Here is a 26,307-nt window from a genome sequence, read left to right on the forward strand (position 1 = left end):
GCGGGGAGCATCAGTTCTGGTGAGTTCCCGTTGAAAAAAGCCCTGGTGTTAATGTAAATCTCTGAAGGCTTTAGAAAGCAGTGTTTACCTTGAACTGCATAATCCAGTTCTCTGTAGGAGTTAAATCATGGGTGATAGCATAAACTTCTCTGCCATCGTGGCTACCACACATCATGACGCCATCAGGAGACTCGCAGAATCTTTCAATTGAACAGTCGTCATGGAACAGCCAGTGCTCATTCACTGAAGAAAATAATATTCATACCAATGCTTTAAAACTGCAGTATTTGATAATTAAAAATACTGATGGTGTTAAGTGCTGAAAACAGTTGCTGGATTATTAAATCATTATTGGGTTATAACAGAAGAATGGATTGTTTCATTCTAATGCAGAAACACTATTCTCATACATTATTGCAATACTTTAAAAAATATGGATGACTTTACCTATGCCTTGTTCTACAGTTACCATTTTTTTTGGCAGCACTCCTCTTTCTTTTTAACCCCTGCATGGGTGGAGGAAATTCAACGGTTGAGGCTTTTCCTACTATTGAATTGCCATGTTGGGAAATGCTTCTCCAGGTAAATTCATGCTTGTCACAGAGAAGAAAAAATAATAACATGGACAACATTGGTTTTCGTCCTACCTGTTGTTCTGTCTTCCATGAACATATCAAAAGCAATCCTGCCGGTGGGTCCGGCGTCTGCGGGGGAGCGTTCGTGCTGCGGCAGTGGCGCACTGCTAAACGTGTCCAACATCACAGTCCTCTGGTCAGCTGACCCTGATATCAGCACATTGTCAATAGCCCAGTCACTCTGATCCAGACCATCATGCTTGGGCTGCCACCAGCGAAAACGGGTCCCTACCTCTTGGGCACCAGGAGGAAGGAGAATGTTCACAAAGCTAAAAAGCAGCAAGAGAGAGCCTGTGAAAATTTACACTGAAAACTTGAGAATTACCCAAAGATCAGAAGTACAGTTAGATGACTCTATATAGGTCTACAGTGTTTGTTTGGGTGATGGTTACCTATAAGGTCAATGCTCCTCTGAGGATAAACATTACAACATTTTACTTGTTGGATTATTATAATGAAGATTTAAATCATGGGTTAGCATTCATCGCAGGACAGGGGATCCATCTAAACTTCACCCCCACTGACACTCTTTGAAATACAGGAATTCTACATCCTTATGCATAGTGCTTTCTTATGTAAATGTAGTTATATAGTTATTATGATTCAAATTTACATGACAATGGGTTTTTTATCAGTTATAATAAATCCTTTGTTTTGCTATCACAAAGGGAAAGGAATGTTTCAACCAATCAGTTGGTTGCAAATGGCATGAAAACCAGATATGCAGTTATGCAGGATGACAGCATGTCCCACTGAGATGAATAAGAGTGATTAGTAGCACCTTTGCTGGAGAGCCTTTGCAAACCTGATGGCCTCCACATGTTTTGGATTGCAACTCTCACCAGCTCTCATGACTGTGCTGGCAGGGGCTGATGGGAGCTGCGTTCTCAGAACATATTGAGGGCACCTGATTTATGAAAGCAGCCATAGGTTATGGCAAGTCCCTAACGTTTCTCTACCACAATATATGTAGAGGAATGTTCAGTTAGCTCCACCTCATTATAAAGTCTGCATAACAGTCACTAAGAATCCTTTAGCATCCGCACATACCTTGCCAAGAGTCATAATGGACAACAAAGCACCAAAATGCAATAAAGCTGTTTGTTTATCCACAAGCATGTGATGTTGACTGTGAAAATAAGGGAATGACCTTAAACAACTATCTTCATGAGGGTTGAAAAATGGTAAGAAGAGGGCAATGGGAAGTTGCAAGCAGTGGCAGACCCGGGGCTTTAAAATTTCAGCAGTGCCCTGTGCAACACCCAAATTCGGCAGCCCTCCCACACCTCTTGCCTTCCATTGTGCGTCATTATCACGGTACCCTCTTGGCTTCATGCCCAGTGCAGGCAAACTGATAGCACCCCCCAAAATCTGCCTCTGCTGTCAGACACATTCTCGTTTAATCTGCTGGTAATACACTATTTGGGATGCGGGTGGCGCTGTGGGTTAAAGCCTCAGTGCCTAGGGCTTGCCGATCGAAAGGTCGGCAGTTCGAATCCCCGCAGCGGGGTGCGCTCCCATTGTTTGGTCCCAGCGCCTGCCAACCTAGCAGTTCGAAAGCACCCCCGGGGGCAAGTAGATAAATAGGGACCGCTTACTAGCGGGAAGGTAAACGGCGTTCCGTGTGCTGCGCTGGCTCGCCAGAGCAGCGATGTCACGCTGGCCACGTGACCCGGAAGTGTCTGCGGACAGCGCTGGCCCTCGGCCTCTTTGAGTGAGATGGGCGCACAACCCTAGAGTCTGGCAAGACTGGCCCGTACGGGCAGGGCTACCTTTACCTTTACCTTTAATACACTATTAAAGCCTTCTACATATGCTTAATTTCAGGGTCCCTCAGGGGTCAGCAAACTTTTTCAGCAGCAGGCCAGTCCACTGTCCTTCAGATCTTGTGGGGGGCCGGACTATATTTTTTGGGGGGAAATGAATGAATTCTTGTGCCCCACAAATAACCCAGAGATGCATTTTAAATAAAAGCACACATTCTACTCCTATAAAACCATGCTGATTCCTGGACCGCCCGCAGGCCAGATTTAGAAGGCAGTTGGGCCAGATCCAACCCCCAGCCCTTAATTTGCCTACCCATGCTCTAACTGTTATCCATCCTACTGAAACAAAGAAGCACTCAGAGCTTCCGAGAAGGGGGCAATAGGAGGAAAACACTACAGGGAATGACCATTTTGCGCGTGACCAAGACCCATGTGACCGTTGACACACACACACACACTGCTTTTAGACCCAGAAGAAGGTGGAATCTGGCAGGAACAGGGGTGGAACAGGATTATACACATTCCGCTGATGAATGCAATGACCCGAAATACAACCAACAGGGAGTTGCCTGTATTTATAATCAAAACAGGTTTTGCATGAGCAACAGGAATATACTTATTACCCAGGCTTGCTGAACTGGTCATAAAAAATGTCCATTAGGAGGGTCCATGTGATGCCACCATTCACAGAGTACTCCAGGAGAACTCCTTGGTTGCGACTGTTGGGGGTTATCAGACATCCGTACATGAAATAGAACTGGATGAACTCTGCATTAGTTAAGTTTAGATCCACTGTAACTAGCAAGCGGCTGCAAGCCTTGAAAAAGAAAAAGAAACCATTATGGCTGCAAAGGAAATAATGACAACAATAACAACTATATGATTCATTTCCCACTTCAAAATAATATCAATCCAAAACTACTCTTTTAAAAACAGCAACAACACAACACAAAACCAATTAGTGTTTTCATGGAGCAGGCCCAGAATCCAGAAAACATCACACTCCCAAATAGAGGGGGGGGGGGGCATTTATGTTGTAGCCCAGTAGCAGAAATTGCACTGAAAAGTGGATTCTCTCTTCAGCATTAGAATCTACTGCACTGAAAACAGCAACCCAGTGCCCACTAGTAGAGTTCTCTCCTCCCATAAACATGTCTTTTGCTCTCTCTGAATCCTAAATCACATAACCAAATAAACCTTTAAGTGTAAAATGGCAATGGCTGTCAGTTAGAAATATATAACCACAGATAGCGATACATCTAAAATAATTATTTTATCACAAATGGTTGCACTGTGCTTCTAAAATGGTTTGTCTGGAACTCAGTAGTAAATAGTAAATATGTTTAAGATGGGAATAGCTTTGTGTAAGATAAGATTTCCAAAATGTATTTTTTTTTTGAATGGACACATAGGAACAAGTCTGCAAAAATGCCTATTTGGCTTTGTAGTGAAAAGAACTGACAGCAGTTTAAATTTTGTGAGCTTGTATGATTTAAAAATTCTAGCAACATGCATTAAAAATTGTTACAAATAAAATGCTTGCTTGTTTGGACCAGTGATACTAGTTTAGAACAGGTCTGTTCACCCAACAGGATTCCCCTTCCTCCCATATGCTCAGTAGATTTGGGGAAACTCCAAGAACAGGTTTAGGAGATGCACAGAGCATGCAGCGGGAGGAGGGGGGTGGGGGTGGGAAATCTGGTTGCTTGACTAGACCTCACTTCTCTGTGCATATACAGTGGTACCCCGCAAGACGAATACCTCGGAAGACGAAAAACCCGCTAGATGAAAGGGTTTTTCATTTTCTGAGGTGCTTCGCAAGACGGATTTTCCTAAGGGTTTGCTTCGCTAGACGAAACAGGCCTGCCTCTCCTGTCATGGCGACGGTCACTGCACGCACGCACGCTCGCTTCCCCACTCCTCCGGCTCCCTCCCACCTTCCCGCTGATGGCTCCTCCAGCTCCCTCCCACCTTCCGGCTGACGGCCGACCTTCCAGCTGCCTCGCGCCGCTGCCCACCCCCCTCGCGCGCTCCTCTCAGAGAGCCGTTGCTGCCAGCAGCCAGAGTCGTGCTCCTGAGCCCCGCCGCCCTCCAGCAGCCGCGTTGCGCGGTGGCCACAAGGCGCGGGTGAGTCCGAGGTACCGGCTGCGGCAGCTGCCCTGCTTTTCCCCGCCCCTCCCCACCGTTGTTAGTGTTTAACTGCAGTGGTGCTTTGCAAGACAAAAAAACTCGCTCAACGAAAAAACTCGCGGAACGAATTAATTTCGTCTTGTGAGGCACCACTGTAATACTTAGCACTACACTAAATCCCACCCCTCTATTTCCAAGTTGTTTGTAACTCCAAGGCTCTGCTTTCAATTTGCTTCTCTTTGGGGTATGTTTCAGAATTATTAAAAAAAAGCTCAGTACAGCAGGTACCAACCCCACTAAAATGAAGTGCCATTCCAGAAGCTACGGCTCCACAGACAGTGCTCAGTTTCCCACCATTTACGGTTAGCCAATTCTGATTGGAAGGAGCACGGTTGAAGTTGTCTTTAAGCTGAGTGGGAAGAGGTATCTCTGGCTCATCACAGTACAGTCCACCCCAGTTTTCATCACACCTGTAAGTGATAGCAAAAAAAGAGAATTTAGCTGGTAAGGCACTCTGCATTCAATGATTTCTTCAGAATGCTTTTGATCCATTCTACAGCACTAGGAGTTCCCTTGCCTCATCTACAAGCATGGCTGGAGAACTCACACAACTCTCTCTTTCTGTACTTTAAACATGAAACGCTAATTATGTGAAGTCTAATTCATAATAATACTATAATATTATGAATTGCCTTAATTCATAACAAATACATTGCAGGAAAAACTCATTCTTTTGAAGGCTCTTGGTTTTAATATTACTCAGTTTACTAGAACTTACTTTCAGATAGCGATACCTAACAAACACAGTATATAAAGTCTAAACAAATAGTTTTCATAGAATCACAGAATCATAGAGTTGGAAGAGACCACAAGGGCCATCGAGTCCAACCCCCTGCCAAGCAGGAGACACCATCAGGGCACTCCTGACATATGCTTGTCAAGCCTCTGCTTAAAGACCTCCAAAGAAGGAGACTCCACCACACTCCTTGGCAGCAAGCAGTTTCTAGATGGAGTACCAAACAGATACCTTCCTCCTTCCAATGACAGTACATCCCAAATACCAATGGGCATTTGCTTAAATCCCTCCAAATGCACCCAGTTCCTTATTTTCCTTCTCACGTTGCCATTAGAATCCCTTGCCTAATTTTGGTCCCCTTTCTAGAGACTCCTTTCTTGCTTCCCTGACGCAAGTTCACAAAGGTAGCAAAGGAGTAATATTCCTTCCACATGCAGCAAAATAGGCATCCCTTACAAAACGGTGACAAAATGGGCCACTGATTAGGCTGGTCCTGGCTCACTTTCCTTCTTTTAAAAAATAAACTAAAAAAGAAAGAAGAGAAATTGTATTCGGAAAGAAAACAAATCCCCTTTCTTACTTGCTTATTTTAAACCACAAGCTAGAATCCTAATTAGAATCCACACCAATGTCTAGGATTAGCAGGTTTGATCTGAAGTTTCAGAGCTTCAGCTCCTTTCTCAAGGTCTTGATGTTAATTAGTACCTGCTCAAGGTAAGGGGACAGAATCTAGTGGGGGGTGGGTTAAGTTCTGCCCAGCTTGAGATCTTTCCTTCTTTGCTCTCCCCACTCCATGTCTACCATACGCCATCTCTGAGGCACCAAATACAACCAGACTCCTCCCTCGAGCTGCCAAGTGCCAGCTTCTGTCCTTATCAGGGGCCATTAGGCTCTGCCCCTTCCCACCAGGCTCCTTACTCTAATGCATGAGTTACCAGGCCACTCTTCCCCACGTCTTATAGTCTGGCAACCCTGGCACCGTCTCTCTGAAAAGAGCGCCTGTCAGGATGCTGCCAGTGGCTCCTGGCTGGTTGCCCAGGAAGGTATAAAGACAAGGAAAAGTTTCTTACAGTCCTTTGTGATTTCAGTCTTTACAGAGAGAGGCTATAGAACCCAGCCTCTTGTCCTCATTCGTCATCATCACCACCTCCTCCTCTATGGGTGGTGCCCTCTGCCTTCGAGCTCTTTGCTCTCCTACTTTTAAGGCTCACCGGGTTCTGGGAGATGGTGGGTCTGGAATGCTTTCTAATGGCAATGTATCAGCCAGCTGCTGCTCTGGCACTCGCATTATTTCCCAACTCCCCCTCCCCTCTGCCTCTGAGCTGTAGCCTCCCACAAACCCCTGTTGTAAATCCGTGCTGTCGTCCTCTTCCTCCTCCCTGGAAGGGTCAGGATGGGGAGGCAGACTCCACCATTCCTCCTCCTCCTCTGCCCAGTCCCTGACAGCGCCATACTTACATGCAATTTCCTTGAGTGCACCTCCCATGTCCACTGCACATGTCTATACAGCCATCACCTATGTAGACGTTGTCTATGGCCCATGTTTGCTGCTTGTCAAATGGAGCCGGCTGGTGCCAGCGGAAGCGGGTTGCCTGGGACCTTTGAGAAAGGTGGAGAGATATGAAACAAATGCTTCTAGAGCCAAAGGAAGAGAGTTATCTCTCACCCACACTTCCACTTGCCCCGGGCTTTCTATTTTTTTATAGTAAGTTTTACAATTTTGTATTCAACACAATCATCATTGTCACCAAAAGAGTATGTAAGTCCCAAACTTCCCTCAGCTTCCTCTTCTGGTTCTTTAGATATTTGCTTCTCCTGCCTATTTTATTCTACCTTAATTTTGCATTCTTTTAGCTAAATATTATTACATTCTAATCATTTTTATACCGTCTTTTTCCAAATTTCCTCTTACACTTTGTTATATTTCCAATTATTACATCTTAACTTTTATACTTGTTTTCTCAGTTGTAAGTGTTTACTCAAACCCTGCTAGTGAGTCCACTTCTTTACAGTGTTTCTGTAAATACACCATATACAGTTCCCAGTCCTTTTTAAAGTCTCTATTGTCCTTGTCTCTAGGTTTTCGAGTGAGTTTCGCCATTTCAGCGTATTCCATCATTTTTGCTTGCTGTTCTTTTTCATTGGTGTCTTGTCTTCTTTCCATTTTGGGGCTAGTAATATCCTAGCTGCTGTTGTAGCATACATAGATAGTTTCTTCCACTCTTTTGGCAAGTCCTGACATATAATGCCTAGCAAAAAAAGCTTCTGGTCTTTTAACAAAGGTTATCTGAAACATTTTTTTCATTTCATTATAAATCATTTCCCAATAGCTTTTGATTACCTTACAATTCCACCACATGTGATAAAACGTGCCTTTTGCCCCATGCATTCTAGATAGGGGTCCAAGCAGTTCTGCGTTTGCCCCACAGCTTTCCCATGGAAAACACACTCTTTACCGTTGAATTGGAACAAACAGCAATCAATGGAAAACCTGATTGCTGATGGTGCCAATTCAGTGGGAAGCCACAGATTTTCCTGGGGGGGGGAGGCAATGGAGCTAGTGGGGGTGTGAATGAGCCGTTAGCCAGCCGTTAGCCAGCTTCATTCTTAGAGAACTCCATTTACCAACCAACTGAATGCATACTTGAAAAAACTGATCAGTAGATGGCAGCATTAAACTTCAAGCTAAGCTTGTATTTTCGAGTGAAAGATACAACTGTTAAACAGATTTCAGTCTTTTTATTTATTTATTGCATTGCTATCCCACACCTAAGAAATTACTGAGGTGGCAGAGAAGCATTTGCTGGGGAAAAGATAATCCTGGAGGTAAAGAGAAAAGGTTTGATATTGCTACATTTAAAAATGTAGGCCACATTGACAGCAATCACGAAATTAAAAGACGCCTGCTTCTTGGGAGAAAAGTGATGACAAACATAGACAGCATCTTAAAAAGCAGAGACATCACCTTGCCAACAAAGGTCCGTATAGTTAAAGATATGGCTTTCCCAGTAGTGATGTATGGAAGTGAGAGCTGGACCATAAAGAAGGCTGATCGCCGAAAAATTGATGCTTTTGAATTATGGTGTTGGAGGAGACTCTTGAGAGTCCCATGGACTGCAAAAAGATCAAACCTCTCCATTCTTAAGGAAATCAGCCCTGAGTGCCCACTGGAAGGACAGATCGTGAAGCTCCAATACTTTGGCTACCTAATAAGAAGAGAAGACTCCCTGGAAAAGACTTTGATGTTGGGAAAGATTGAGGGCACAAGGAGAAGGGGACGACAGAGGACGAGATGGTTGGACAGTGTTCTCGAAGCTACCAGCATGAGTCTGACTAAACTGCGGGAGGCAGTGGAAGACAGGAGTGCCTGGCGTGCTCTGGTCCATGGGGTCATGAAGAGTCGGACACGACTAAACAACTAAAGAAATGGATATTGACCAACATCTCTCAAAGTGGAGATTTCCAGAGTGCACTCTCTACAGGTGAACAGAAACCTTTGGTTTCAAATGAACAACAACTGGCCACATCAAATTTCTCAGGTCTCTCATTTATGGTGGGGCAACTGGTCTCAGTTCAAGTGAGCTGAGAGATTTCAGAGCTTGGCTTGATCAAGTTCACACCAATGAGATAAGGAGACTGATACTGAACAAGAGCAATTGCCCCATTTTTATTTGCATGTAGCTACCACAGAAATATATTAAAAATGCATTACAAAACCTGTAAGGTCACATATTTTAAGAATATGCCAAAGGCAATTTACCTGGTGTAAGGAGGAAGTGGCAAAACAATCCTTGTCCATTTATTGAATGTATCTGATACCAAAATCCTCTGGAGATGATATGTACTGCATTCGACATTCGTTGGAAGGCAGTCTCTCATTACCGGGTGCCATGTCAGACCAAGATCAACAGAATACTCTAGTTCAATAGCTAAAAAGGTTAAAATGAGTTGAATTGTTAAGACAATGGTATCATCAAACTCACTGATGTAGGACAACAGTCCAGCATTATAATACCAAAGTGTATTGCCAATCAAACATTTCCTGTTTTGTGTAGGAGTTTGGAGCACACAGTGGTATCTTGGTTTAAGAACAGATTAGTTTATGAACAACTTGGATTAAGAACGCTGCAAACCCGGAAGTAGGTGTTTTGGTTTGTGACCTTTGCCTTGGAATAAGAATATGTTCTGCTTCCTGTTGAGTTTGTTCCATTTGTAAATTGAGTCCCCTGCTGCTATGGGAAAGCCCGCCTTGGTTTAAGAACACTTTGGTTTAAAAACAGACTTCCGGAATGGATTAAGTTCGTAAACCAAGGTACCACTGTATGGTCTGTAGCCTATGATGAGCACCGTATTGCTTTTAAAGGAATGCACATTTAGATATGATGCCCATAAAACTTTATGTTATGGGAGTGGCACACTAAAATAAATAAATAAATAAATAAATAAATAAATAAATAAGCAAGCAAGCAAGCAAGCAAGCACACAGGTGTGCAGTGCATTGAAAGAAATGCAATGCAAACAGGCCATCTGCAGTGGAATGGGATATGCATCTGAACACACCAAAGATGGAATCAATATCTATTTAATGGCATGCTGAGAGATGTATTGTCACTGAGAACTAGTGGGATGTCATGGTTAAGAGTGCACACATTCTTGGCTCAAATTTCCACCCAGTCACAAGCTCCCAAGGTAGGCTTAGGCAAGTCACGATGACCACAGCTTCAGCCCTCCTCTACCCATGCCGCTTGAAGTTCATAATACTGGTCTATCTCACATGGCTCTTGTGAGGATTACTGAGATAGCATAAGTGGAGGAGTCTGAAAAGATTAGTCCCAGTGAGCAAAAAGAGAGAGACAGCAGTATCTCTTTGCAAATGGCCTCCATCTTCTAAACTTTACTTGAAGTTGCTCACGCATTTATGCACACCTCTTAATTCTTCATCAGTTGATTCCTTAACACTTGACGATTAGCAGCTGAATGCATGAACTGACTCTCTTGAAAAGCCCTGCGTTAAGTGTCACTGTAGCAAAACTTTCTGTGTTTAGTTTGTGATGGCTCATTCGCACATGCATCGTTTGCTGTTGCAATCACAAAGGGATGAACTAGCCAGCCCAATCCAATTTTTCAGTTTTAGATGTATTATCTAAACCTGATTCTAACACCTTGGTTTCAGTTGTATATACTTATGCAATAATATAATGGTATAACTTTCTTGGAAGTAAATCTTATTAAACTCAAAAGAATTTAGGAGCAATCCAGTGTTGCTAGGAATGGGTGGTTTAGGATTCAGCAGGTCTCTTTCTGATGAGCCCTACTGGTGTGGGATGAGGGGCTCTGCCACTGCATTAGCCTCTGCTACACTTGCCCAAGGCACAGGCTGTTTTGGAGCTACCATGATTATGGTAGCCAGAGCAAGGCACTGAAATAAGACCAGGAGGGCTTGGGCTGTGGCAGTGGCCAATTGACTGCCAAGGAAGAGTTAGAATTGCTCTGACCTTTGTGAGACACAGTGGCGTAGCGTGGGTTGTCAGCACCCGGGGCAAGGCAAGTAATTTGCGCCCCCTAACCCGTGGATTTTAGCAGAGGGCAGAGAGCTGCGAGTGCGAGCGCGCCCCCCCCCAGATGTTGCGCCCGGTGCGGCCGGCCCCCCCTGCACCCCCACGCTACGCCACTGGTGAGACATGCATAGGTTTGCACTGTTAACTGCTGAGCAGACAAAGAAAAAATTACAATCCCTAGTCATATAACAAATTTTGTGTCTCAAGCCTTAAAATGTACCACAGACAACTTACGTGTACAAATTATCATTATGTGTTGATTTCTTTTTTTAAAAAAAGGTACATGCCGTTTTTATATTATTTTGTTTTTATCAGCATGTTGCTCTTATGACTATGGCTGTCCTGGTTAATACAACTCCATCAAAATAATGGTTGACTGAACTAAAAGTGGGGGAAACTTAGTCATATAACTAACAGATCAGTTACAGCACTCTTAACATTAACAGAATTGTAATGAACTGTGATTCCAAACTGAAGCATGATGATTATGTTTTGGGGCCCCTAGTTAATTTCCAGACTTAAATATCTTCATTACTTATGAGCAAATTGGTTAATCTACTTTAGGGATTTTCTTTAAGCCTAATTTCCATTTTATACACAGAATCTGAAGTAATTGCCTGCAGTTAGTTGACATACATGATCAAACCTCCCTTTGGTCTAAGTTAAATCAGCCGTATGTGAATGTTACTTTGTTCCAATTTATAAAGGTGCAAGCAAGATCTAAGGTAGGAGTTTGGTCTCTGGGGTTGCAGGAACCATAACAGTTTAACGCATGACACACCATATAATGCAACATTATATGGAACCAAGAGATTATATCAGAACAAGAGATTCACGCTGGAAATGTCAAGATGCTTTGTCCTAAATTTGTACAACTCAGAATAAAGAACAGCCCCCCGTTCCAGTAACGGCTGCTGCTGGGTAAGTTCTGGTGCATACACACAGTTCACACATCCATAAGATCTTCCTGATTACTTTAAAGGGTGGGTACACATGTGTACCATTGAAGTGTATGGGAAAGCTGCTGAGCTGATGTGTGTGGCTCAAGCTCTGGACTGGAATGTAAGGAAACAGGAATAATAGAACTGTACATGTCTGACTATTTGGTCACGGATGTGGGCGTTCAGCACACCTGAAGAATAAGAAGAAGAGTTTGGATTTGATACCCAAAGGAGTCTCAAAGCGGCTAACATTCTCCTTTCCCTTCCTCCCCCACAGCAAACACTCTGTGAGGTGAGTGGGGCTGAGAGACTTCAAAGAAGTGTGACTGGCCCAAGGTCACCCAGCAGCTGCATGTGGAGGAGCGGAGACGCGAACCCGGTTCCCCAGATTACGAGACTACCGCTCTTAACCACTACACCATACTGGCTCACAGTGCCCTGCTTCTGCATACCAGTTGCTGGAAATAATAATCTGGGCGAATGGTGTTGCACTCAGGGCCTCCTTGTGAGCTTCCCATAGGCATCTGGTTTGTCACTGTGAAGACAGGATGTCAAAGTGGGGCCTCTGGGCTGATCCAGCAAGGCTCTTTTCCTGTTATTATGTAAGGACAGTGGTACCAGGCATGCACCTTACATTTCAGGTCTATTCATGAACCAGAAAACTCAGCAAGTGAGTGGGCCCTTATTTTCCACCAATACCTGGCATCTATAAACTTTCAGTATACACAAACCACAGATGGGAGACTTCCGAGTACGCCAAGGCAGAAACAACAAACCACAGTTTTCCGGTGGGAAAGCCTGTTTTAGATTCGGTATCTTTCATTGGAGAGTTGAATGAAGAACAATAAGCAACGACAGCAGAGAAGGCTGGCAAGTATGTAAATGGGAAATGCAGAAGCCTTTACCATAGCAGGAGTCGGTGACAGAGCAAGAAGCTGCGAAGTCCAGCTGAAGGAAAGAATCCTCATTGACAGCAATGTCAGTGGTGACAACATAGCGAGTGCTTGCTTTCTCAATGAAGACCAGGGCATCCCCAGTAGAACCACACACTGGCATTTTGGTTCCTCCAGGGTGGAGGAGCCATTTCTTGCTATCCAGGGTACTGAAATCATCTTCTAAGACTGTGTTGCCAGAGATGTTTCCGCCAATAAGGATCTGGAACACAAATGCAAAGGGTTTGCTTACTTTTAAAAAGTTGAAACAGATGCTGAAAAAGCAGGGGCTTCTTTACTTTTCTTTCCAAACACGCCTAAGTCATTGCTGATTAGCACGGGGGCTATTGACACTTATATTCAATACTTCCTGATTGTTGTCAGCCCACACTTAATGTATTTTGAGGCCACCAACAAAGCTCTACAACATACAGGTTATGAGCTGGCCCCTTCAGTCAAATGAATGGTTAGAAGCTGTTGGTGAGGCATGATCAGAAATGGGGTGTTGGTGGTGGAAATAGCGTGGCTCCAGGATTCCACCCCCCCCACCAGAGCAGGCATGTTGATGCCATCTGTTGAAAAGCCAGTGTAACTGATGGATCTGCCTTGCTTTCGCAAGTGAATAGTTGATAATGAAGATTTCAAGTTTCACGGTTGTTTGTGGCAAATTAGCATGGAACGAGAAAAGCAATCAAGCAATTGTACTTCTCTGCAATATTGTTTTGCACTTCTAATTAAAAGCTGAAGGTTGCACTGCACCTGACTGAAGATTTATAGTGGAAGCTCAAGGTGTTTTACCTGCAATGGTCAGAAGTAAGCACCACTGAGTTCATTGGAGTTTATCTCAGGGAACTATGCACAGGACTGGAGTAACGCCACATGGTTGATCAGGGATGTGAAACCAGCCCAATCCTTATGTGTGAACCATTACGCCACTCTTTGCCACATCAGCTGCCTAAATTTTTTGGTTCTCTGCTCTGTCATGATGATCTTGTGCCCTTCAAAATTTACTACTATACCACTGAGCATGATGCACATAGTAGAACACTCAGATGACCAGAACTCGCCCTATCATTAGGCAGAGTGAGGCAACCACATCAGCAGCAGAACTGGGAGGAAGCCTCCTAGCTGGTCTTCCTGAGCCCACTAGCTAAACCTTTCTCCCAGAGGACCTTTCTCCTGTTTTGCACACCTATAACTGCCCTGTGATGTTCAGGTGCAGTAAAGAATGCTATCCTGTTGCCAGTACTAAAATAAGATTCTACAGCCAGACCAGTCAGTGGTCTTGTTCTTTGCCCCAGGTAGTGACATGCCTTGGACTGTGCAGATGATTGAGCAATGATGACTAATAATGTAGAAAACACCACCAGGAGTATCACATCTAATTACCATATGTTCTGGCGTACAAGACGACTTTTTATCCCTGGGAAATCGCCCCCAAAGTCGGGGGTCGTCTTATACGCCGGGTATACGCGTCGGGAAGGAGGAGAGGGGTGAGCAGAGGCGCCCCTTCTGTCGTCACTCCTCCTCCCTCCCCACAGAAGGGGACGCGGAAAGTCCTTCCGAGTACGGTGCTCGCCCGCCCGCCAAACGCCTCGCCTTGGGCTGCTGCTGCTGCGACGGCAGAGGCAGCGGAGGGGTGTGTGCTCTGCCCCTGGCGGTGCTCAAACTCTAAAACTGAACAGCAAAAGTTGGGGGTCGTCTTATACGTCCCGTCGCCTAATACGCCGGAATCTACGGTAGTCATGTACCATTCTTATTTAGTAGTATGTAATCACCTATATGAGGCTTTGTTCAGACTTCAAGAAGAATACTGATTGTTTTGAGGAGAATATCAAAGATTATTAAAATCTTCAAATATAAATTATATAAAGGAAAGATTGGAGATAGCAGGAGGACATGAAGGAATTATTCAAACATCTGAAAAAGGGTGCCACATTTTCCATTAATTTTGGGAGAAAGTTGTTATAAAGTACTACATAAGCGGTATCATACTTCAAAAAATCTGGTGCAATTTTATGGTTAATATGCACATAGAATCATAGAGTTGGAAAGGACCACAAGTGTAATCTAGTACAACTCCTTGCGACCCTGGAATATTTTGCTCAATGTGGGGCTCGAACCCACGACCCTGAGATTAAGAGTCTCATGCTCTACTGACTGAGCTATCCAGCATCCTAGGATAATAATTATTAATAAATGGTGGAGGTACACAGGTGTAAACGTGGATGGTTTTCACACGTGGGAGAGGGTATTTCAAGATTAAGAATGACTTACCTAAGGTAACAGAAGTTATTAAGATACACTGATTCTTAAAGTGTCCCTGTAAGAAGTAACCTATTGGCTTGGGCAAGAATAATTGTACCTGCAAGGATTGAACTTGTAAAACACGGAACTCTTAGCTGAGGGAGAGTTTTAAAAGGTCTGGAATTTGTGTAATACTAATAATGGCTTGGTTCCTATGTTAAGTGAATGGAAAGAAGGTTATGAAAAGAAAGTTTCCCACCCCCCTTTCTCCCTTGCAACCACCCTGAACCCCTAAATGCCTCTGCCTGCTCCCCCTGGACAATTTCGGATGAAGTGATTCCACTCTCTGCCAACAGGTCTCTGAATGCTTGAAAATTATTCACAAATTTTATTTGTATTTACTGATATAACATAGTCATAAGTGTACTCTTACCATTGCTCGTATCTTCACCAATGGTTAGGGTATTAAATAAACAGTAGGCACTTCATTGTTGCTGTTAGACTTAAATAATATCTAGTTTGTCGTCCCCTCCCCCCGGCCGAACTTAAAATTAATTATTTATATTTCTTCTAAATTCAGTTTAATACTGTTTACTTTGGCAATAGCTAATTAACTTCTGAGCAACACTCTTTTCCCTTTAAGCAAAGAAAACAAAATTACTTGTGTCTTGTTTCTTGTGTCTTGCTTTCTTTAAGCAAAGAAAACAAAATTACTTGTGTCTTGTGTTCTTGGCATTTGTTTCTCCTGTAAATTTCATATCCAAATATCTGAGACCATTAACCAGAGGTAGACAACTCAAAATTAAAGTCACAATATATAACATATTGAAAATGATTCCGGGCCCTATGCAACAGGCTCAGAGATTCACCCCTCATTCTCGTAAATCTTTTTTGGAGATTGACATGACAAAGACTATGGACTATGGTTAGGTCACACAATCCCAATTCACATTTGTATATTGAGAATGTGCACTCAGCTAAATTCATTACCGAGCACCTGTTGGTGGGGATTTTTATTTATTTATTTTATTTGTATACCATTTAATCACAGTCATCTCTAAACAGTGGTCCACCCTCTCCCACAAAATGTTTATTGAATCGGCAGATTGACAGGACTCTGCCCATTGTCCTCTTTGGTGCTGTACACAGTCCAAATAAATGGGGAATATAAACACAGCCCCAGGCATTGGACCAGCTCTGACCAGCACAGTTTTCAACTCCTCCTTACGTAGCAGAAGATCTGGGCCTGACAGCTTGTTGATCAACCCACTGGAATGGCCCAATGACTCTGGAGAAACAGTTCTTTTAACAACAGCAAACTTTACATTTGAGTCATGTTCGCTGTGATCAAAAGTTTTAAATGCATACAGAGAAGACTGTTTAAGATATATGCTCCTCTTGGTTAGTGGAAAGCAAAAGTTTGTGTCTTCTTAAGGGAGAACACATGCTCTGCAGGCAGAAGGTCTCAGGTTCATGGTCTGACATCTCTTAATAAAAAGATCTTCAAGAACAGAGTTAGAAAAGACCCCTGCCCGCATCTTTGGAAAACTGTTGCCGGTCAGAGCAGACAACGCCCTGGCTCTCCTCCTGACTCAAATTCTTCCTTTCTGCCTCCACACCTGATGGGAAGTTTTGCTTCTGCCTAGAATGTTCAGTTCACATTGAGTTCATGAAACATCGTACCCTGACCTGTTCTTAATGCATGGTTGATCACATCTATGGAATGCGATGGTTATGCTCTTTTAAGTTTTGCTATATCAATCACTAGTAATAGTTTAATAAGGAGGTTTTCATACCTGTCCAATTCTGTGTTCTCTTTCCCAACCTTTAATCTATTGATGATTAATGCCTATATACAACCCTTGCGTATGATTTGTGTCAATCAATCAGCAACAAGCACATACGTGGCAATGCTGTAATATTCAATAAAAGGGACTCTCCGAGACATGCTCGAGAGATGCCTCCCATATGACACTTGTCACTCGTCTGTCGTTTATTTCAACCCAACACACACCCCATATTTTCCTTGCTTTCACCAGCCAACTATTTAGCAGAGGGGCATGAAAATGTACAACATGACAGGACAAAGGGTAAAGTTTTACTACATTAGTGTACGAGTAAATTAACTCGATATGGAGCATTCTTCCCTCCCAGCAGCTCCATGTTTCTCCTGAAGTGAAGTTCCTCTAATCATGTAAAGTAGGGAAAGTACAGGGAACAGTATTCAATCAAAGGTGCTTACTTTCCTGAATAGAAAGGATTACATACCTGATCAATGACCCACGGGCTGTAAAAATGTCCATTCTCAGATGGTTGCCACCAACGCAGACGACTGGAGGCAGAACGAGCTTTTAAGGGGATTTCTAGGGCAATGTACCGTCCTACGTTGCTCGAGTTGCTAAAGAGAAACTCCTGCAGAAGATTCCATGTGAGGCCTCCATTGAGAGAATACTGTAGCAAAACAGGCTGGCTTCTGGGATCTGGTGCTGCCTTACCGCATCCCAGTCTCATGAAGAATTGCACAAACCTATAACATTGGTACAAATGACAACAACAAAATAATAACAATAACAAGAAGGAAAGTGTCATAAATCAAAGACAAGATGAAGAAGCTTGTCTTACTACCATGAAGGAATCGGCAGCTCTAGCCTCATGATAGAGAGCTGGGTTTTGTTTTAAGTACAGAAAACAAATATTCCCTAGTGGGAGCCCAGCACTGGTTTGAGACAACTTGAATTGGGATTTCATAGAAGTTGCATGGTACCCTCTTTTTAGGTCACCACTTTTTTAGTACAGTACTCTGTTGTGATGATGATGCATTTGGCTTATAAGCTGAAGGGGCATCACAGAGCGGAACAAAGCTATTTATTTATCCTCCAGGCATTAGCATGCAATTGATAGACAGATTTATTTATATAATGCAGATCCCAGTACATTTGATCCTGCATTCAAATTTTCACAATTTTAAGCTCAGAAGCCTAGATTATGAAGACAAAAATTCAGCCTTAGGCTATAGTCATTTGTTTTATTAATACAAGGGAGAAAATAAAAATCTCAGGCTTCTCAGGATTTGGGACCTGCAAAAACACAACCTTTCAAAACACAAAAAGTGATTACACATTGTGTGTGTTTGTTTGTGTGTGTGTGTAATATTACTAAAAGATTTATGGAATTACTCTGCACTGAAACCAGAAACTTACAGTACTATTTCATTAAATACAGAGGCTGATTCTAAAAGAAACAAGCCAGAAGCATACTCCACTTTGATATGCACTCTTAGATTAAGTGTATCAGATATTTTCAACACGGCTGCAGTGAATTTGCCACACAATGGCATGCTTTCTCATTACAGCTGATCCCCTCCTTGGAGTGAATTCCACTTTCAGTCTTAACCGCAGTTTCATCTTTAACTGTAGTTAAGACTAGCCAGGTTCTATCTTATCAAGGGTTTGCTAAATAGCTTCAAATCCTGGCCCCTGGTTGGCTAATCATAGAACTGTAGAGTTGGAAGGAACCCCAAGTTTCATCTAGCCCAGGCATCTCAATTAAAGCATCCATAGCCAGTGCTTAAAAACCTCCAAGGAAGGAGAGTCCAATACATGCTGAGGGAGTCTGTTCCACTGTTTAACAGTTCTTATTGTCAGAAATTTTTTCCTGTGTATCTTTAACTGTATCCTAATGTACCCTTTAATTGTAGTAAAGGTGGAATTTGCTGGCATGGGATGCCAAGAGACCTTTTGGGCTTTTTTGTGTGTGTGTTTACTGCACACCCATCTTTCTTCTCTCAAGATCATCGATTTAGGCTGCCATTGTACCCATGCACACACATACAAAAGCCCTCATTTTTGTGTGCTTTCACTTATAAAAAGCTTCCTGTAAGGAGGAAACAAGAACATCAAACGGGAAGGTTCTCTTCCCACCACCCGCTGCTACGCTAGTTTTCTGTTTACAGGAAGTTGTGCTTTATTTTATTCTTATTGGTGCATAAACATTTAAAAACATGACCCTCCACTTTCAGCCAGAATTTGGAGTCAATTCTACCATCTCAAGATATTCCCTCTGCATTCGGCTGAGTCTATAAACCACCTACAGTGGTGCCCCGCAAGACGAATGCCTCGCAAGACGGAAAACCCGCTAGACGAAAGGGTTTTCCGTTTTTCAATGCGCTTCGCAGGACGAATTTCTCTATGGGCTTGCTTCGCAAGACGAAAATGTCTTGCGATTCTTTTTCGCTCCCCACCCCCTTTTTCTAAGGCACTAAGCTGCTAATAGCCTTTTAGCAGCTAATCCGCTAATCCCTTAAACCTTTAATAGCCGCTAATAGCTGCTAAACCGCTAATAGCGCTAATCCACTAATCCGCTAATAGGGTTGCTTCGCAAGACGAAAAAACCGCTTGACGAAGAGACTCGCGGAACGGATTCTTTTCGTCTTGCGAGGCACCACTGTATTTGCTAATTTCCATATACATTGCCTTGGTAGGTGCAATGAGTTTTCATGCTTATTTCACGTTAGATTTTCCATGTGGTTCACAAGGCTGAATGTTTGCTGTTTATTGTTGTGGCGCACACAGTTACAGCTGCCTTTACCCAAGTACCTCATTACCTTGAGAACAATGGCTAACAATTTCAGTCTTATATCCTATCTCTCTATCTATGCTTTGTGGGTAAATGGGCTTCCAGAGGGATTTGCTGTACAAGGGGAATGCCAAGAAACCCACATACTAATAAGTCAATGAATTCAAGTACTCAGGTACATTGTTAGTTCTTATCACTAACGTTGTTCTTCAGAACACGGAGCATTTCAAGCATCCTGTTCCAAAGAAACCTATTATCAATGCCGTAAAACGACACTGGGGAGCTATATGGAGTAGCCCATCAGCTGCAATGGACTAGATTTATTGCAGGCAAGACCAGGAAATTTGTCCTCATATTTACACAGTACTTCAGAGAAGGCAAGACAAGTCTCTTTTAACAAGCTTCATGCACCGCTTCTTACCTTCCTTCCATTTTCATTGTTGATGACAAAGTAAAAAGGGTTTCAAAATAAATGTTTATTAGTCTAGCAACTTTCTACAACAGCTTTTCAAATGGAATCTAAGGTACAATTCTGCACCGTGTCATGTGCTTAAACACAACTGGAAATAAACAGCCAAATGTGGGGGGTGGGGATTTTTTATTATTATATTGAGTTTATGGCCTGCTTTATCCTGAAGGTTCATTTTGCTATCTTTTGGTAACATAAAATAAAACAGAGGGATGTCCTTGGCTTATCCCAGCCATTAAATGTCTGCTCTTACAGAACTGTCTCACGCCAGTCCTGAAATATGCTTAGCTTTGGGGAACAGTCATAGCTTTAGTGGTAGAACCCAACCCTTGCATGTTACCAGGTTCAACCCCTGACTTCTCAGAAAGACCTTTGCCTGAGACCTTGGAGAGCTCCTGCCAGTCAAAACTGATACTGGCAGAGACATCAACAGTCAGGCTATATCAGGCAGCTACATACGTTCACCTTTTTGGCTGATGTAATCCCTGCCAGGCTAGTAGTAGTAGTAGACTTTATCTGCGTAGCCGACAGGCCATAGCATCAAAGGACAAACACCAACAGAAATACTGAAATTTGTAAACTGAGCTCAAACTGGGTTTTTAAGGCCATGACCAGCACTTTGGATTGTTTTCACAAAGCTATATAAAAAGCCAGTGCAGACTCTGGAACGGAAATGCAATACACTCCCAGAAGCATAACCTTTCAGTGAAGTGATCTGCTTTGTCTTGCACTAGCTGCAGCCTCTGAACAGTCTTCAAAGGAAGCCCTATCAAGAGCATATTAAAGTACAGTGGTGCCCCGCAAGACGAATGCCTCGCAAGACGGAAAACCCGCTAGACGAAAGGGTTTTCCGTTTTTCGATGCGCTTCGCAGGACGAATTTCCCTATGGGCTTGCTTCGCAAGACGAAAATGTCTTGAGAGTCTTGAGATTTTTTTTCGCTCCCCACCCCCTTTTTCTAAGCCGCTAAACCACTAATAGCCTTTTAGCAGCTAATCCGCTAATCCCGTAAGCCTTTAATAGCCGCTAATAGCCGCTAAACCGCTAATAGCGCTAATCCGCTAAGCCGCTAATAGGGTTGCTTTGCAAGACGAAAAAAACGCTAGACGAAGAGACTCGCGGAATGAATTAATTTCGTCTTGCGAGGCACCACTGTAGTCTGTCCTAAAACTCAAACAGATGTGAGGACTAGTTTCCAGATCCTAATCTGAGAGGAAATGTTGCTGTTTTATTGGGGTGCATGCATTGCATCACCCCACACTCAAGAATACTGGGAACTGTAGTTTGTTAAAGGTGTTGGGAATTATAGCTCAGGGGTAAACTACATTCCTTAAGATTCAGAGAGGGTAGCTAAAATGTACTTAAAATGTGTGGTGTATATGCATCCCTAATACAGTGCAACCTAAATTTGCTGGTTATGTGACTGAAACCCACTTGAAAATAGTGACAATCTAGATATTTTATGGTAATATGCAAAAAATTGAAGGTAACATATGGTAAACCTATATGGCACGTTTAGAGTAGCTTCCATCCAGTTTTTATTACAAAGCATAGCTCTCATTATTTGGGTCTGTTTTACTTCTTTTATATCCATGTAGTATGGAATGAACAAGGGATGCAGGTGGCGCTGTGGGTTAAACCACAGAGCCTAGGACTTGCCGATCAGAAGTTTGGCGGTTCAAATCCCCATGACGGGGTGAGCTCCCATTGCTCGGTCCCTGCTCCTGACAACCTAGCAGTTCGAAAGCACGTCAAAGTGCAAGTAGACAAATAGGTATCGCTCTGGCGGGAAGGCAAACGGCGTTTCTGTGAGCTGCTCTGGTTCACCAGAAGCGGCTTAGTTATGCTGGCCACATGACCTGGAAAGCTCTACACTGGCTCCCTCGGCCAATAAAGCGAGATGAGCGCCGCAACCCCAGAGTCGGCCACAACTGGACCTAATGGTCAGGGGTCCCTTTACCTTTAGTATGGAATGAATATTCTATTGGTCTGTGACTTAGTAGGAGTCAATTCATAAGTCCAAAGGAAAACAGAAACTTAAAAAGAAGGGCAGGATTAAGAGCCACCCTGTGCTTTGTAAACAAATGTTTAATTTCAAACTTGCTTACGTTCTTTTCCTGTCTTAATTTTTGGACATAGTCTCTTTCAACAAATACGTAAGTTCTAAGCAGGTCCAAAATGACAATACGTAATCTTTAACTTTAAAATGGGTGTTTTGAAATAGCTCTACCCGAATTAACTGGTGACAGCTTGATTAGATTCTGTCAGTGAATTATTGTAAACAAATGCCTGCAATTCAAGGCAAGCTTCAGATATTACAGAAAACAGAATGATGAATGCAAAGTTACTCTGGTAATCAACACTGCAGTTCCAACAATGATTCATAGTGGAGCTTCCTATTAACAGAGCACTTAGTATGCAATATATTTCAGTGTGATGGGATTAATATGCTATTTATCAAGGCAAATGTCCTAGGCAAGATGCTGACATCCTAATCTTGCAGACCACATTTTGGTGCATTCATCAAAGACTCGCCTTAAATGGCAATGATTGAGGTTACTATGAAAATCATACGAAGGGCAGAGATGGCACAAGGCATTATGGTGCCTAAGGCAGAAAATGCAAATGGCATTCCACTTACCCAACGGTCTGTGGTGGCAGAAATGTAATAATAAATTTTAAAACTATACTTTGCAGGCCCTTAATAGTACCCCAATATATATTGCTTGGTCAGGCTGTCTCTCCCTGCTACATAGTGTCAAATCACCTGACTCATCAGTGGGCAGATTTTACTGGACAACATTAATCCTGAAATTTATTCTAGTCCTAGCAGCCTTCACTGGGGGGATAGGCTCTGAGTGACAGCACTTGTGTGCTAAACTCTCTATGGATTGACTTCCAGAATTCTACTGCAACCAAGTCCTCTTTGGTTGGTGGGGTAACATGCTAAAACTTAAGGAACAGAGAATGCATTGCTGGGGATAGAACTCAAAGTGAGGTGAGCATTTCTTTGTTTTTTTGGGTATGACTGTTCAAAATGCGTCTCAAATGAGTCCACATTAATGCATCTAGCATAAGAGAAGTACACAACACTCCACTGCCAAAAAGACTCTACATTCTCAATGAAAATTTGTAAACATTAAAAAAGGGTTACCTGGCTTGTGACAAATCCAGATCTCTTGTCATCAACATGCGCAAGCCTTCTTCGTTAAAGAACAGATTGTTTCCTCCAGACAGGACTCCACACTTCCTGGATGGCTTTCCACCACTCACCAACAAAAATCTATCAGATTCCAGCTGACCTGAGTGCAAGGGACAGTTATTTAGGATTTACCCTGCGGCATTTCACTTAAGTGAAATAACTAATAAATCATCAGTTGTAAAGTGGGGGAGAAATTGTACAAGCACTTTTCAACCATAACATCCCTCCCAGAAACCACCAGAAAAGCAACATTAGATAAAATGCACAACAATAGCTTAGGTTTTTCAGCCTTCCAGGAATTGAACTCCAATACATGTATACTCAGACGTAAATCTGACTCAGTTGAATTGAACTTACTCCCAAGGAAGGAGGTACCGGAGTGAAACTTCTACATATAAATTCACAGAAAACAACAATAGATATTTGCAGTGGGAGTGATGGAGGGGATTTTGCATGGATAATCTCCCAATCTATATTTCAGATTTGGATAGTGTCTTCCATTAGGAATGAACTGGGGGTGCATTCAGTTATATGTAGCCTCTTGGCTTTCATTCTAAATGCCAGCAGATTATAGAATCATAGAATAGAATCATAGAATCATAGAGTTGGAAGAGACCACAAGGGCCATCAAGTCCAACCCCATGCCAAGCAGGAAACAAGATCACACCTGTTGTTTATGGTCGCTAATCATGAAAGTTAACTTTCAAGCAGATATGAGTTGGAATCAGTACCATAGTATGGGTTGTAGCTTATGGGTAGAGCAATTCTAAGTATGGGAAGCCAGTGGAAAGATGCTGCCCCCATTCCAAACTCTGTTCAGGAGCAGGCCTACTGCCAGCTAAACTGGCCCAAGTCTGGCAGAGGGAAAACAAGCCTTTAAAAATACAGTTAGACTAACAGTACCATTTTTTGCCAGCATAAATTCTGCTGAGTTGCCAGGCCATGTGACTGGGCTGAAAAGAGGTTTCAAATAGGTCTAAGTCTCCCGTTGCCTCTTGCTGCCCTGGCCCCAGAATGCTTCCACTTTTTGCTGGTTGAACCCTACATGAGCGTAGCCCTGGATCAGCTGGGTTGACTGAGTTACCCTGGCATAGCCCTAGCTGAGTCCCATCTGCCCATTCTAAACTCACTTATCTTGGTGGTTCTTAGGTTTGGATTGCACTGTTAACTCACACACAGAACTCACACCCATTGAACTAAATGGGCAAAGCTAACTTAGAATCATAGAATTGTAGAGTTGGAAGGGACCCCAAGGTTCATCTAGTTGGGACCCCCTGCAATGCAGGAACCTCAACTAAATCTTACATGGCAGATGGCCACCCAACCTCTGCTGAAGAGCCCCCAAGGCACCATCTCTGGTGAGAGTCTGTTCCACTGTTGGACAGCTCATTTAAGTGGATTTATTCTGAGCATGATATTGTTGAATATAACACTAAGATGTATATCTTATAGTGAAGAGAGTAATCTCATGAATTAACAGTACAATATTTGGAGGAGCCCTGAGACTGGAACGTGTCCAGGGGAGGGCAACCAAAATGGTCAAAGGCCTGGAAACGATGCCTTATGAGGAACGGCTAAGGGAGCTGGGCATGTTTAGCCTGGAGAAGAGGAGGTTAAGGGGTGATAGGATAGCCATGTTCAAATATATAAAAGGATGTCACATAGAGGAGGGAGAAAGGTTGTTTTCTGCTGCTCCAGAGAAGCGGACACGGAGCAATGGATCCAAACTACAAGAAAGAAGATTCCACCTAAACATTAGGAAGAACTTCCTGGCAGTAAGAGCTGTTTGACAGTGGAATTTGCTGCCAAGGAGTGTGGTGGAGTCTCCTTCTTTGGAGGTCTTTAAGCAGAGGCTTGACAACCATATGTCAGGAGTGCTCTGATGGTGTTTCCTGCTTGGCAGGGGGTTGGACTCGATGGCCCTTGTGGTCTCTTCCAACTCTATGATTCTATGATTCTATGAGTGGCATGATCCAACTAGAACGCAACATAGAGTATCTCACTGAAGTAAATGGGACTAGAGTGTGCCAAGAAACTAAGAAGAAGTTGACTTTAACAAACCTTTAAATGGTTTGAGGGTCAAAATATTACGAAAAATCCAAGCATAATAATATCAAACAGAGGTACCTTCAAAATCATCCTTCAGAAAGTCGGGATTCTTGGTGCTTATTCTACAGGTTGGTCCGGAATAGCCAGGGTCACAGATGCACTTTGTCCCGTTGACACAGCTGCCATGACCATTACACATCTCCTCACACTGTGGCCCAATATACACATTGTCAATGGCCCAGGTCACAGGTTGAGACGCAGCAGGATAAAATCCCTGGTACCATCTGAACCTCACTAATCTGGAAGAAAGCAATGCCTTTTATATTAGCTGATCTTCTACTGCATTACGTTTATGTAAAGTCTAAAATACGCTCGTGCTTTTATGGCACAGAGTATTGGTAGGCAAAGCAAAGCTTGTGGGATGCATCCAACCTGCCATATCCATCCTACAGCCCACCTAACCATGTGTTGATACCTTGCTTGAAATTGCAATATAAAAACCACAAAATACATCATACAATTAAGAATAAAAACAAACCAATAATTCCCCCCTCTCGAGGAAGAGGAACATTTTTGCCTGGTGCCTAAAGGTGTATAATGAAGGCTGAGCCTCCCTGGTGAGAGCATACCACAAACAGGGAGCCACTGCAGAAAAGGCCCTGTTCTCGCGCTGGAACTAATGACATCAGCCAGGCACCCTCCCTGTATTGTTTTAGAAGTCTGCTAAAAACTTTTTCATTTCAAAAAGGCTTCCAAGACATTTAATTTAGGTTTTGGTAGTTGTTTTTAAAAGTTTTACTGATCTTACCAATTTCATTGCTAATTACCGTATTTTCCCATGTATAAGACTAGGTTCCCCCCTAAAAAATAATGTCAAAATTTAGGGTCTGTCTTATACAGGGATACATCTCCCCCCATTTTCTTAAATCTGAGTCCCCCAAAATAGGGGGGGGGCGTCTTATACATGGGGGCATCTTATAGATGGAAAAATACGGTATCTTATGTCTA

General features: G+C 43.0%; 1 protein-coding gene across 4 annotated transcripts in view; it reads right to left on the minus strand.

The window, feature by feature from the left end:
• Positions 1-26,307, minus strand: part of RELN (reelin) — a 306,441-nt gene that overhangs the window by 28,110 nt on the left and 252,024 nt on the right. For all 4 annotated transcript variants that reach the window (XM_083399200.1, XM_083399199.1, XM_083399202.1 and 1 more), the window contains 10 exons: positions 25,378-25,598; positions 23,203-23,350; positions 17,274-17,532; positions 12,732-12,981; positions 9,088-9,256; positions 6,786-6,926; positions 4,824-5,001; positions 3,025-3,218; positions 648-904; positions 89-243 (listed from right to left, as the gene is read on the minus strand). In XM_083399200.1, coding sequence (XP_083255326.1) covers positions 89-243; positions 648-904; positions 3,025-3,218; positions 4,824-5,001; positions 6,786-6,926; positions 9,088-9,256; positions 12,732-12,981; positions 17,274-17,532; positions 23,203-23,350; positions 25,378-25,598 — 1,972 coding nt within the window. The remainder of the gene's footprint in view (positions 1-88; positions 244-647; positions 905-3,024; positions 3,219-4,823; positions 5,002-6,785; positions 6,927-9,087; positions 9,257-12,731; positions 12,982-17,273; positions 17,533-23,202; positions 23,351-25,377; positions 25,599-26,307) is intronic.

Source organism: Podarcis tiliguerta (assembly GCF_965153285.1).
Source record: "Podarcis tiliguerta genome assembly, chromosome: 10".
NCBI lineage: Eukaryota > Metazoa > Chordata > Lepidosauria > Squamata > Lacertidae > Podarcis > Podarcis tiliguerta.